General features: G+C 34.2%; 1 protein-coding gene and 1 long non-coding RNA gene across 2 annotated transcripts in view; one reads left to right on the forward strand and one right to left on the reverse strand.

The window, feature by feature from the left end:
* Positions 1-403: 403 nt before the first annotated feature.
* LOC149901634 (uncharacterized) lies at positions 404-1,449 on the reverse strand. The gene is made up of 2 exons (XR_016457630.1): positions 1,102-1,449; positions 404-701 (listed from the first exon to the last, which is right to left on the reverse strand). It is a non-coding gene; the product is annotated as an uncharacterized LOC149901634 (long non-coding RNA).
* Positions 1,450-2,666: 1,217 nt separating this feature from the next.
* Positions 2,667-14,442, forward strand: part of Rich (Guanine nucleotide exchange factor subunit Rich) — a 41,666-nt gene continuing 29,890 nt past the window's right edge. The window contains exons 1-10 of the mRNA XM_090111149.1: positions 2,667-3,049; positions 3,151-3,258; positions 3,440-3,589; positions 4,116-4,299; positions 4,642-4,775; positions 7,478-7,569; positions 7,660-7,776; positions 8,091-8,247; positions 8,811-8,924; positions 9,209-9,472. Coding sequence (XP_089967275.1) covers positions 2,909-3,049; positions 3,151-3,258; positions 3,440-3,589; positions 4,116-4,299; positions 4,642-4,775; positions 7,478-7,569; positions 7,660-7,776; positions 8,091-8,247; positions 8,811-8,924; positions 9,209-9,472 — 1,461 coding nt within the window. The 5' untranslated portion in view covers positions 2,667-2,908. The remainder of the gene's footprint in view (positions 3,050-3,150; positions 3,259-3,439; positions 3,590-4,115; positions 4,300-4,641; positions 4,776-7,477; positions 7,570-7,659; positions 7,777-8,090; positions 8,248-8,810; positions 8,925-9,208; positions 9,473-14,442) is intronic.

A 14,442-nucleotide genomic window follows, 5' to 3' on the forward strand; every position in this document is an offset into this window, starting at 1 on the left:
TGCTATAGGACGTGGGGAGTACCTTGTAGGTTGTGATTCCCTTGCAAGTAGTTGCTAGTTTCAGAATATGCGGTTTTAATTGCTATTTCTTCTGATTCAGATTCAAATTGAATTTGAATCAGAAGACAGAATAATATCTTATAAAACAGATACGGGAATAATTACGAAAAACATGAATTTTTTATTACATTATATAAAAAAAAAAATTAATCTTATAACCCCTTTACTCATGAACGCAAATGTAATGTAGGTATTCAATAATTGATATTCACATCAAAAACTTAGGTCTATTATACCTTTAAGCAGTAATAAAATCAAATTTCTATGTCAACGCAATTAGAAGATACAGCCGTAAATGTAGTCTAATAAAAACGTACTGGAAATAGTTCAAATTAAAAGTAAATTAAACGAAATACATTTATTTGAAAATGAACAGCAAAATGACGGTAGAAATAAATGGGCAGAGGGTCCGCGATAATGTGCGCGCGAGTAGCAGACGAAAATGGACGACTCCGCCGCTCGTTCGTTCTTATAAAGGCGCGCCGCACCTCGGTGAGGAAGGCGCGGGGGGTGGCCTTCCGGATTTTACTCCAACACCGCCTCTCCTGACGGGGCAGGGTCCTCGCTGCCTTCAGTGGCAGCTGCAGCTCGTGTGGAAGGGCCAGCTTCGCAGTCTTCAGCGTTATGATGTGCATCGTAACCTGGAATATACAAAAAAACCGACATTGAAAAAAAAAATACTTAAACCAATGCAAATGAGGAAAGCTGAACCGGAAAACCGAACCGTGTAACAAACTTTACACAAACATTAACATTTAATATTAAAAAAACATTTCACGATTTTGGGGAAAATTTTACCCTGTACTGGTATCCCTAATGTTAATCACATGATTATACCATAAATTTGAAACTACGTAAAAACAAATGGCGTCCTGAACAACAAGAACACTTCGTAATTTAGTCGGATAACACAAAAAAATGTTTACGTCTATTTCGATGAAAATATTATATATTTGTAGATAATTTCACATTAGAGTTAATGAAAATGTATCAACTATATCCAGTTCTATAAAACAATATACTTCAAATAAGTTTACTTACGTGTGAAAGGTAATATTTGGTAATCTTCGTTCCGGCCGATTTTTACAACCAATCACACTACAACGCACCATATTTTCACTTAAAGTCGGATTAAAACAGATCACTGTCAACGTTTATTAAACTTTGAAGTCACTTAACAGCGAGAAAAAACAGAAAACTAGCAAAACAATGGACTGTAGCCGCTTGTTTGGGACAAACTGCCTTTGTCCCCAACAAAAGAAATCGCATAACATGAGAGAAACAAAAAACAATGTTTCTGTCTCTCTTGCTCTTAGCTTTATAGTCATAAGTGTATTTCTCTCACGCATTCCTTGTCATTTTAGTGCCTCCTCTATGGTTCATTCTCACTCTACGTATTGTTCAGAAACCAAATTTTAGAATTAAGATTAGGGATATTTTAAAACCAACGGGTTCTGAAATTATCTACGAATTACCTCAAGATAGTTTTACATAATTTATTAAAATTTTTTGTAATAATGTTCATTCCGAAGCAAGATACTAATGTCCAAAGAGAAAATCTTTTACTTCCTATTTATTTAAAGATAGATAGTTCATAAGCAGTTCACTATTTATGATTGATTATTTATGATTTGATATTATTCAGGTCTTTAATTTACATCCCCTGTTAAAAGAAAATTATCCCCTGATTAAAATATTGGACTACGTACTTATAAAAGTATTGTAATGAGTCAAGCTACGATACTTACTAAATGCAATAACACATTCCTAAATGCGTTTCTAAGTAGGCTTTTAAATTATTCAGTCAAAAACCATCCTGACTTTAAAATGTAGGATGCTAATTTTATACTTTCTGAATTAAGTGTGGACTTAGGAGGGTGTAATGAGGACATTAGTGCTTTCAAGTCTGAACCCCTAGTCTACAGACTAGACTCTAGAATGTATAATTCGATTCAAACTTAATGACGGCTCGGAACATCGTACCATCCATAATTTTAGGTAGGTATTAGTGGGACGTTAAGGGACCTTTGCTCTGTTGGGACCTGTGCGCACCCGCACTCGCACCTGCACCTAACTTCCGAACCGCGATTAAGTTTGAATTGAACTAACATAGAGTCGTAAAATGACATAAAAGATTTTAAATTTGCTACGTTGATAGGTACCTCAGAACACTAGTACTCCTAGCGGAGATAGGTACCTACTTACGTCGTGCGCATCGCCTTTATCGAGGTTTATTTTTTGTTTTTCTTAAGCCTTACTTTTTGATTTCTCTTTATATTCTTTTACATTAAAGAAATTGAGTTAATATTTTTTATTTTTGTTCTTCTCTGCAAGCAGAAAGATAGAAATATTCTTAATAATAGAAATTAGGTTAGCCTAATATTGTAGGTACCTATATCGACTGTTTCCTTTTGAAATAACTAGGTTGAGTGGGTAGGGGCCGTGTCAAAAACATAAAATGAAACTGCACCGTGAGCTGAAAAAGATTGGGAACCCCTGCTCTAGACTCCAAGTCTAGACCATAATGTAACCTGTAATCATAGTCCTTAATCTGTGTACAAAATGACAACTGTCTTAGTGCTCTGAGCTGATGACATTCACACAGTTGTCATATTTTGTCAACATTAGTTTCTTAGACGGACCTACCATTAAAAATTAATAGTTATTGACATAGAAATACAAATAAATACATAGAAAAAGAAACTGATCTGAAGAAACAATGCTTAATAAATAATGATGAATGTACAAGAAAAAAATAGGGAGCAGTAAGAAATGATTTACCGTATCGTTTTTGTATGAATGAAAAACATTTCAAGTCGAATTTTTAGTTAGTAAATGTGATGTCAAAATGTATTTTCCAATTGGATGGCCCAAAGTTTTGAGGAATCTGGGTTCAGATTCTCAGGCGTTTAAACAAATCGTATCTAACAGAGATAAAATACTTTTTGCCTCGTTGAGCGATGAATCTTTTGTAGTATGGTTCTGTAAGGTAAGGTATTTTCTAGTTATAACACTTTTCTGTACTGAGAATGTATGCTAGGATCATTTTTATGAATTTAGTGGCAATTACAATTAACTTTTTCTTTTTAGCCCAGCGTCTCAATTGTTTATCACAAGCGCAGTGCAGAGTCTTTACAAAGACTTGGTATCAATGTGGGTGTGGAATGGAAACCAGATTCATCTATGATATGTATTTCGGTAAGTTTATGTTTATGTCATAGCACAGATTAATTCATTAATTTTATTAACTCAATTTAGGGAAATGATTTGATTTATTCAAATTGATATATACTGCTAAGTATATGTTATAAGTTAAAAAAGTACATATACATTATAATGTAAAGTACATATACATTAACTAATAAAATTACTATTTCAGACTTCAGAAGGCCATTTAATTTTATACAATGTGGAGGTACAAAGTGACCAGCCGGCGTACCAACAATTTGATCCACCTACAGCAAGTTTACGGAGAGATTCAGCTGAACTATTTATTAAGGAAGTCATACCCTCCCTGAGAATAACATTGGTATTACTGCTTTTAAATTTATATGTATACTAGCTTTCTGCCCGCGGCTTTGCCCGTTTTCGAAGAAAAACCCGCATAGTCCCCGTTCCCGTGGGATTTCGCGACAAACCCTATCCTATGTGTTAATCCAAGTTATCCTCTTTATGTGTGCTAAATTTCATTGTAATCGGTTCAGTAATATTTGCGTGAAAGAGTAACAAACACACACATACACATCCTCACAAACTTTCGAATTTATAATATTAGTAGGACTTATAGTATAATAATGTTTACTTCTTGCTGATAGTGCCCCAGATTGCCTTTTTGACATTTTAACTGAAACATAGTTTCACATAAAGCTGGCCCTAAAGACATCCATTCATACAGACAATAATTGTATCATCACATATTCCTTTTTATTGCAAAAACTCAGTTTTGAGTATGATTAATAAAAGTAAACAAATGTTATAAAGGTCTTTAGCACTTCATTTTCTGATTTTTTTACACACTGCACAAGTTAATACAAAATATTTTTTTATGTTCACAGTTTAAAGAGATCCTAGTTTGGGATGGGCAGATAACTCGAATGTGTTGTATATCAGGGACTGAAATACTTGTATGTACAACTCGAGCGCATCTCCTGAGGTACAGATGGGACGGATCACAGAATAGAGACTATTGCCTCGATCTGGGACGGATACCATTTTCAATAAATCAACAAGTCTCGAAAGGTAGTAATGACATATTACGGAAGTTATGTAATTGTTATTTTTAAATGTGTTTTTGAATATATTGATTGTTGAATTATTTATTCTGATCTAAAGTAAAAAAAAATAACTCAAACCGAAAAACCTCCTCCTTTTTTTTGAAGTCGGTTAATGAACAAAGCGCTGGCCCTAGCTTTGCCATCATCCATATATTTTAACCGAACTATTTGTTTGTTTCACTATTCAGATAAAAGAAAATCTGAAGTTCAATAATTATTTATTCTTGTTGATACAATGTGAGATTGGATTATTTAACTTTAATATTCCATTACTTTTCAACAAATCTAAGTACCATTTTTATTTCAGCTGAACCAATATTAGAAGACAATACACATGTGAATGATATAGAATATTCACCGCTTGTGTGTGGGTTTGGTATAACATTAAATGATGGTCGAGCAGCTTACCTCACAGCGCCAAATCTTAAATTTGACCCTAATGTAAGTATACAAGCAAAAAATAAATTTGTGGGCTGTGGCGAAATTTTTATTTTACAAGAAAATTAGATATACCTATGTACTTATATTTCATTAAAATTAAAATTACATTTTGTGAAACTATCTTCATACTCATAATTGAGTTTTGACATTATTTCAATGAAATGAAACATATATCTCGGTAAATGTTAAAAATACTTATGTAATGACGATTCGAAAGTGCTACTAAATAGTAGTCTAATTGAATAAATGAATGTTTGAGTTTGAGTTTGAACATTTAGACTAGAGTAGATAATTTTTGAAACAAAAAAAAATCGCAGTCGGATGAAACCCATTAGAAAAGGAGGGGAATATGATAAAAATGTAAGGAAAAATAAATTACGGTCAATCCGAGTTCGGGAAGCGGAAGGGGGGAGCTTTTAAGAGAAAAAAATGGTTTCTCTCGATTTCCGACAAAACTACAAGTACTATAGAAAAAAGTTCAATGGCAAAATTGTAGGTAATTAAAAGTTCTACAACTTTTGCATTCACAATTTTTTCACATAACCTCAACATTTAGGTGAAAAATTCAAAAAACCAAGTTTTTGGTCTTTTATTTTTATCTACTTCAAAATTTATTCTTTTTCTACGAAATTTGGTGGAAACTTACTTTATTATGTCCCAAATACACTGTAATTTATTTGATTGAAAATATTTATTTTATCGCCTTATTTTGAATTAATACCAAAAAAACAACCTAATTTTCAATCGAAAAGTCACCCGTCAAAATATCAGCTTTTTTCAAAAACTTGGGGTGCCTTTTATTCATTGAAATCTCTACTTTCATATGGTGTAAAAAAAATAAACACCACCATAGTAAATGTTCTCAGGAAATGTATACAAACAGTCTGAAAATTAGCTTTTACTAAATCAGGCACACTTCTCGAACTACCTGAAATGTTTTTATCGACATCATTTTGCTTTTGAATATGCTGTAAAATATTAAACTTAGAACAGATAATTATTTTTCTTTTGAAATATTACCGAAAAGCCGATACAAGAGAAGATATAGAGTTCAAGAAGTGTGCCTGATTTAGTAAAAGCTCATTATCACACTGTTTGTATGCATTTCCTGAGAACATTTACTATGGTGGTGTTTATTTTTTTTTACACCATATGATAGTAGAGATTTCAATGAATAAAAGGCACCCCAAGTTTTGGAAAAAAGCTGATATTTTGACGGGTGACTTTTCGATTGAAAATTAGGTTGTTTTTTTGGTATTAATTCAAAATAAGGCGAAAAAATAAATATTTTCAATCAAATAAATTACAGTGTATTTGGGACATAATAAAGTAAGTTTCCACCAAATTTCGTAGAAAAAAAATAAATTTTGAAGTAGATAGAAATAAAAGACCAAAAACTTGGTTTTTTGAATTTTTCACCTAAATTTTTAGGTTATGCGAAAAAATTGTGAATACAAAAGTTGTAGAACTTTTAATTACCTACAACTTTGCCATTGAACTTTTTTCTCTAGTACTTGTAGTTTTGTCGGAAATCGAGAGAAACCATTTTTTTCTCTTAAAAGCTCCCCCCTCCCGCTTCCCGAACTCGGATTGACCGTAATTTATTTTTCCTTACATTTTTATCATATTCCCCTCCTTTTCTAATGGGTTTCATCCGACTGCGATTTTTTTTATCTTTTCATTATTTTCAAAGGCTTTTACCCCAGTCTAATTGGCAAAGGGCAAAATTAAATTATCCTCTTGCAATGCAACTTATGTTTTACATTGGTATGTATATAATGTATGATGATTGATTTAATTCTGAATTATTTGATTCTATAGAGACTTGTTTTTTTTTTCATATCCCAGATAAATTTGGAAACAGATTTGAGGGTAAGAAGGATGATAATCCCTCTAACACCAAATTAAAGGCTAGAGGCTAGATATATTATGTATTTTATTCACTATACTGTTGCTAGTTATATATTTAATTATTATGTATCAAGAAAACGGCAAGTAATTTACAAATAACACAGATTTATGTTAAATTTGGTAAATATCTTAAATTGTATACGCGAAAATAAAATATATATCAGAATCATGCTAATCAGTGTAACGAAGTCTATTTTACAATTTACAAACGCTAATAACATCTTTTTTAAACCATCCTCCTTTATAGGTAGACAGGCTAGTGGTAAAAAAAGGCTATGAGAAATTTGAAAAAAAAATCATATAAAGTGGCGGGACTTTAACCGCGTCTTGCCGTGCAACTTACGACGATGCGTTGAATCCCGCCAAACGATTATTTTTCTATCCTTTTTAAAGTTTACTTATAAAGAAAACGGCAAGTAATTTACAAATAACACAGATTTATGTTAAATTTGGTAAATATCTTAAATTGTATACGCGAAAATAAAATATATATCAGAATCATGCTAATCAGTGTAACGAAGTCTATTTTACAATTTACAAACGCTAATAACATCTTTTTTAAACCATCCTCCTTTATAGGTAGACAGGCTAGTGGTAAAAAAAAGGCTATGAGAAATTTGAAAAAAAAAAAAATAAAAAGTGGCGGGATTTTAACCGCATCTTGCCGTGCAACTTACGACGATGCGTTGAATCCCGCCACACGATTATTTTTCTATCCTTTTTAAAGTTTACTTATAAATTGCATATAATGTGTGAAAATTATTTAATTTAAAAATTTTTATCATTTTCAGGCAGTTCAAGGAATATGGGCGCAAGGAATAGACGATGCAACTTGTGCGCGAGTGAATCATAAATTTAGATTAATAGCAATCGGAAGGAAGAAGTATGTCTATTATTCGTATATTTTATTGCTATATAGTGAGGACTTCATAAAATTTAAGGTTTTTTTTTAAATATATAAACTTTGTTTCAGTTCTCAAGTGGATGTATTTACGATAGATGAAGCGACGGGTGGGCTCGAATTATCTCACACTATGGTGCTCAGTTCTAAAGACTTTCCGGGTGATCCTGGACCAGTGAAATGTATGAGGTATGACTTTTTCAATACATTAACCCATTGAGCCCCAAGGGGCAAGATCGGTCCCAGAAACAATAGATTTTCTATTGTGTCTGTGGTTCCGGGGCCTGAGATACTACCAAATAATCTTACTTCATATTTTTATAAAGGGCATTCATTGGATATGTCACCATAAAATTATAAAAACTGTTAGATTACAAAAAAAAATTCGGCAATTGAAAATCTCGCGGGATAGAATGCGAAATTTTAATTTGTCGAAAAATTTAGATCTATAAGTCTGTAGCATACTGTTTACAAATAATTTTTCTTTCTTTTTTTATTTCAAGGTGGACAGGCGACGGTCGAGCAGTGGCTGTAAGCTGGGAGCGAGGCGGTCTCTCAGTTTGGAGCACATTCGGAGCATTGCTAATGTGTTCTCTGGCTTGGGACTATGGTCTCAACCAGGATCTGGCCAGCCATAACCCACTTGTTGTTGCTAGCATGGTGAGAAAACAGATTATAGTAAAGTGGAGACTAATATTTGTACTATTTTCCATAGTAAAAATAATTGAATCAACCCATTGAACCCCGAACGGTCCCAGACACAATAGATTTTCTATTGTTCCGGGGCCTGAGTTATTAAACTAAAACGTAAAAAAGTGGTGTTATAATCAAAGAATATCTTATTCTGTATTCTGTATTGATAATATACGTAAAAAGTACAGTTCTCTCTTTTTGCTAACAATTTTTAAATCATGTCATCTTATTTTGACGGTTAATTGAATGTTGTGTTCGTAACATATCTACCCTTTTTACTTATAATATCTTTGTTATTAAAGTGAAACTTTTATTACATCGTCTCAAACTTTTTGGTCTGTGTAGCGCATGTCGCGTGACGGTCGAACCGTACGATAATAAATTATCGTACAAATACGATAATTTTGTGCCTAAGTTTCACTTTTACCGTGGTTTCATAAAACCACACAACTTTTTTATGTATATCTTTGTTATTATGTATATGTGTTTTTGAAATATTGTGTGCTGATAGTTGATTTAATTTAATACAGGAATGGGCTACAGAGGGCTATCAATTGTGGATGGTAAAAATGGAAGAAGATTCAAAGTCGAGTCTTATTCAAATGGACTTTGTAAAGAGTCCACTTAGTGTAAATCCATGTATGGTAAGTTGTAAGATTATTTATTTGTAAGGATAGCAAATTCAACTTATTATTAAATAATTCATAATTTTTGGTTGCTTAAAGATATTTTCATATAATTCTTACTATTGTTTTTTTTTGCTTTAATATTCAAATTAACTTTGCAGAGGAATATGTATTGAATAAAAATACGTGTATTCACTTTGACTTATTTCATATTACAGGAAAAAAAAATTAATATATCGTAGAATACTTTCAAACACTGATGTTGTTATTTAGTTTTATAATTCATGATTTTCAACTTACAGAGCAACCAAAGACACCTCTACTTACAAGCAGATGACAAGTTATACGTCAATCTAGAAGACAATCTCACGCGTCGTACAAAGATTTCAATAATAGATTCATCTTCAGACGCATATCAGGAGAATGGTCAAGAATCTGTGAATCCTCAGCAAGAAATTTTAAATAGTGCAAAGTATAAGGAGTTTGTTGATGACAATGAATGTAGGAAGCAATGGATTGTTATACAGTTACCGGCTACGTATATAGCCAGTAATTGGCCGTTGAGGGTGAGTTGTTTGTTTGGTTGCATGTTCTTCTTTTTTTGACGTGAAAACGTCTTATAATTCGATAGAGCCGGCTGCACGCACGAAAAAACATGACTCATGCGGCGTTACCTCGCTCTGAGGCGTTCCATGTAAGGCTTGAAGTGCAAGCAAGAGCGCGGAACGAGCGACAAAGAAGCACAATCGGACGTTGTCACGTTCAACTATCGTCAGTAAACCGACTTTACAGACAACCAATTTTTCTTTTTTGCAGTCAGAGTAAAATAAGAAAAAAGCAAAGAAATCAAATTTCTCAGCTTTACAATCTTAGTAGATTGTTTGTTTAAAAAAGTATTTCTTAAATTCGATATGTTTACGTTTCTTACGTTTTTTTTATTAAAGATCATCGCGTCATCGGGAATCAAAATATTATATAAATTTTACCTTAAAATAAAATTTGTATTATGTTTCCTAAGACGTCCGTAGTCCATTATGAGAGAGTACATCGCCTTTTTCCCCGTGAAGTCGCTAGATGGTGCTAGTTTTAAGCCCGTCACGTGGTACCGCCGCCAGCGCCGCGAGTGGTGGGAGACAAAACTCACCACAGTTCCAGCAAGCCACCAGAAATATTCTCATTGTTCGTCTCATAAATGATACGGAATGAATGGTGCAAAAATAACACCAGGAAGACCTTATCTGGACTACGGACGTCTTAGGAAACATAATACAAATTTTATTTTAAGGTAAAATTTATATATTATGTGTTCCGTTTGACGTCCGTAGTCCATTATGAGAGAGTTGTTTGATATCTCCTGGTGGCTTGATAAATAAGATGCAACAATGTGATAGAGTAATGCCCCAAAAAGCTTATATACATCCTATAAACAAAGTATATAATGTATAAAATCATGACTTTGATAATTATTGAAAATTTGTCTCAATACCATGCATAAAATACATCCATAAGTATATCTTGTCAACATTTTAATCAGTATAATATGCACTTAAACCTTAGTAGGCTGATAAATCTCGATTGTGATTACTAATGACTTCTATTTTGATTAGTATTAGATACACTACGACAATAATATAATAATAATTCCACCATGTGGCGGAAAGACGGGGGTTCGAATGCCACCTTGTGATCGAATTTATTATATTCTTTAAAAATATGTACGTAAATAATAATGTTTATAAACATAGCTAGATATAACTAGATATTTCTCCAAATAGATTGATGATGCTACTACATATAACTATGTAACATTACCCAGATTTCAAACTCGACTCTAAAAGAGCTCACTTTACCCTGCCACCAATGATAGCCGCTGTAGCTGGTCTCACCGGATGCTGTGTAGTAATAAAGAGATTAGTCAGAGAACCTCTTATGGATTGGAAAATGCGCTTGAAACTGGATTCATATTTACATAATATGTGACAATAATTTAGCTAACTTGCGGAATGCGAGGTAAACGCGTCTTCACTCTCGACCCATTGTTTTGAATTGCAATGTAAACAGGAATAAATAGAGAACACGTCCAAAAGCTAATAACAGTAATCACAGTATAGTAGCTGCGCGTTAATAAATGCAAACAATTTTTTATTAATTTTATAAATCACATAGTCAAATAATTATTTTTATTATGCTGATTTATTTTAAAAATATCTCGATAAGAGTTTTTGAATAACCTTCCTTGTCTTCCGGATTTGTAATTTTGAAAGATTTGTTCTAGCTAAGGAAATACCCTAAGGTAATTAATATTTGCTTAAATGATCAAATGAAATTTTAATATAATTTTATTTTAATACAAACTGACTGATTTTATGTATAAGAATAGTGTACTAAACCATCAGTTATACATAATTTAGCTAAGTATTTAGCATCCTTTTATAGCCTGGTCAGTGGTCACCAGCAGTCTATGTATGTTTTTTTTTTTTTTTTTTTTTAAGCTGTCCATCAAGGTGTACAATAGGTTGACCTATTCAAAATGAGCCAGACTTTCAGCTGTAGGTTCTGTATTTGCGTTGGAGCTGAACCTGTGCGTGTTTGTCAGTGAACGATTGAGAGGACTTATCCTGATAGTAGCACGCCTCTTGCGGTCTAGGTGCAAAGAGGGTTTCTTCCACTTGGGTACTATTATAATGAACTCGAGGCAATAGAGCCGGTTGTTTAAGACTGTCTTACTTGAAATAACGTAAGCTGTTTGAGCTGTGATCAAAATTTATTTGTAGAATTCCCCTCTGAATGGAAATGTTTGTGTCGACTGTTCGAGCACGTTGTATTAGGAGCCGGTGCAATTGCGCGAGAATTCGGCTTCCTAGCTGTACAGCCCTAGAAGGTTGTGAAGTGTTCAAACGTTCAAACTAATAACTCTTGTCAAAGAGATTTCGTTCTGCCTTTGAATGAAATTTTTTCTTACTACCTCGACAGTCAAGATTAGGAAAGCTATTACTGCAAACATTTCAATGACACTGGGTCCAAGGTCCTTTCCTTCACTGCCAAGACTATCCTGTGAATTGGATACGGCTGGTAGATATTATACTTGTTTTTTCACTTACTTGCTTTTAAAAGATGTTTTTGAACTAGATCTTTAACAAGAGCGGCAGTTCATTCTTCCCCGGAGGGTTTCAAAGTTGATTAGCCCTAAGAGGCGTTCCTGTAGCGCTATGGCGTGTGTCAGTACATCCTTCCCCGGAGGGTAATAAAATTTGCAACGATGACAAACCTTGATAGGCGTTCCTGTGGCGCTGCAGCGTGCGTAAGTGCTTCCATCCCCGGAGGGTGATGAAGGTTTCAAATAAAAGGCCTGAGAGGCGTTCCTGTACCGCTGCAGCGTGCTGCGCCACTGCATCCATCCCCGGAGGGTGATGGAGGTTGCAAAAATAATAATAAGCCCGTGGGGCGTTCGTGTAGCGCTGCAGCGTGCTCTAGTGCATCCTTACCCGGAGGGTGATAGAGGTTGCAAAAGTGATAAGCCTGTGAGGCGTTTCTGTAGCGCTGCAGCGTGCGCCAGTGCAACCTTCCCCGGAGGGTGATGAAGGTTGCAAAGGTAATAAGCCCCGAGAGGCGTTCCCTTGGCGCTATAGCATGCGGCAGTGCATCCTTCCCCGGAGGGTGATGAAGGTTGCAAAGTTGAGAAACCCTAAGAGGTGGTATGCCTGCTTGAGGGACCAACTGCCTGCTATTAAGCCTGTTTTAAGGCACTGACACTTTCAATTTAATTTCCATCGCCAATTTCAAATTTGCTTCCGTGCTCCAAACCATTCGTAGAAAATCTTAGCAACGCTCGGGTGTCAGAATAGATTCTATCGGATTGATATTCCAAAGTAGGTTAGAGACGAACTTTCATTTCGAATTGAATTGAGTTGAATTGTAATTCCAAAGTCTCTGCAAGCCAATCAATTGACGATTTGTGCGGAATAATGAAACAATATAACATATGTAAATTTTTCACATTTCTTGCAAAATAAATCCTTTCATTTCATTTCATTTCATTTCATTTCAATGTGGTGTGCATGCTGTTCTGGTGAACGCAAATCATTGCCCATGTAGATCACCAAGTAAAGGCCACAGTCCCTTGGTTCTTCAGCAGTCCAGTTTGTGACTGTTGCAAACATTCTTTGAGCCCGAAGGGCTGATACGTTATCTTAAGTAATTGACCTTCGTTTATGATGTATTTATAATTATAATATCGATATGGTATACAATAGTGATACAAGGATATAGGAGGCGTCGATACGTACGGGTAGTCGATAGCCTCGCAAATACAAAAATTTATGATCTTATGTTGAGTATGTCATGTCACAGTTAACAGTGGGTGTGAAATTGAAAATTACTCTGTATTTGCAGAACTTGCTTTTCTTAATTATGAAAAGGGGTGATTAACAATAGTCATGGTGTTCGTTTGACGAACCCCTGATTTTCAATAGTGACTTGAATCTTCAAAGACATAAAGTATGATGTCAAGAGTTAAAGAATAAATAAGTATTATTACCTCTTAAGTGAAAACTATGGCTGGTTTTCGAATTACATGGTATTCGAGGATGACGAGATTAATTTGAGCTTTTATTTGTTGAAAATCTCCCCCCCCCCCTTTTTTATTCTTTTGGTGTTTCCTGATTCTAACTTTAGTATTCATGAAATGATTTGAAACGACTTAAAAAGTCGATCTTAACGGTTATTGCATGTACTGGTAAAAACTGATTGTGACGAGTTTTAAACCAACTTATCAAATCCGCCTATCTGCATATGCTACTAATCATGTTAGTAGGAAAGTTAAAAATTCTTTCCCCAGCGGGAGGAATTTTATATGAATTTAAACTTATCAATAATCCCCTTCAAAGCATCTCTATTAATTCTTAACTTTATTTGTATAGAGAATAGAAGTCGCATTTAAATTTAGCAGTAATTAGGCACAGAGTCGCGGACTAATTTAATGCGTCAGGCAAAAATTATTAATATATTTGTAAGAATTCGTAATAATTTACCTATTTCTATTGTGCTTACAAGATATAGGCAAATACATTCTACTTGATTCGACTCGTATCGGATGAATTTTCTAATCTAACGAGATTAAGAATTCGTTTTTGATATCTACCCTCAATTCGGAAAAGGAAGGCACAATTCACATACATTTAGAATGTTCGCGTAGCGAATACGATTCAAGGAGGAATAAAATCAAAAGTTCGAAACACTTTTCGAATCTGCTTTCGGCAATTAATATACTAACTATCTTAAAACCGATATTTGTGAAAATAGGTTATCTAAGGCGTAACATCCAGTAATAACCATTAACGTTGAAAGATTTGCATTGAAATCATCGTAAATCACGTATAATGTATTAATAACATGACTCACCGTGTTGAGACAAAATCTCAAACCTGCACACGAGCGGCTGAACGCGCGTTGGCGGCGCCATACACGCTGCGGCGGCTCCTCGTCGTCGCTGGACCCCGAACAAAAAGAACTCAGCTCGGAACACGTAGAAAACGCG

Source organism: Colias eurytheme, chromosome 16 (genome assembly GCF_061535395.1).
Source record: "Colias eurytheme isolate Ceu_HAF_F1 chromosome 16, ilColEury1 Martin Lab GWU primary, whole genome shotgun sequence".
In the NCBI taxonomy this organism is placed as follows: domain Eukaryota; kingdom Metazoa; phylum Arthropoda; class Insecta; order Lepidoptera; family Pieridae; genus Colias; species Colias eurytheme.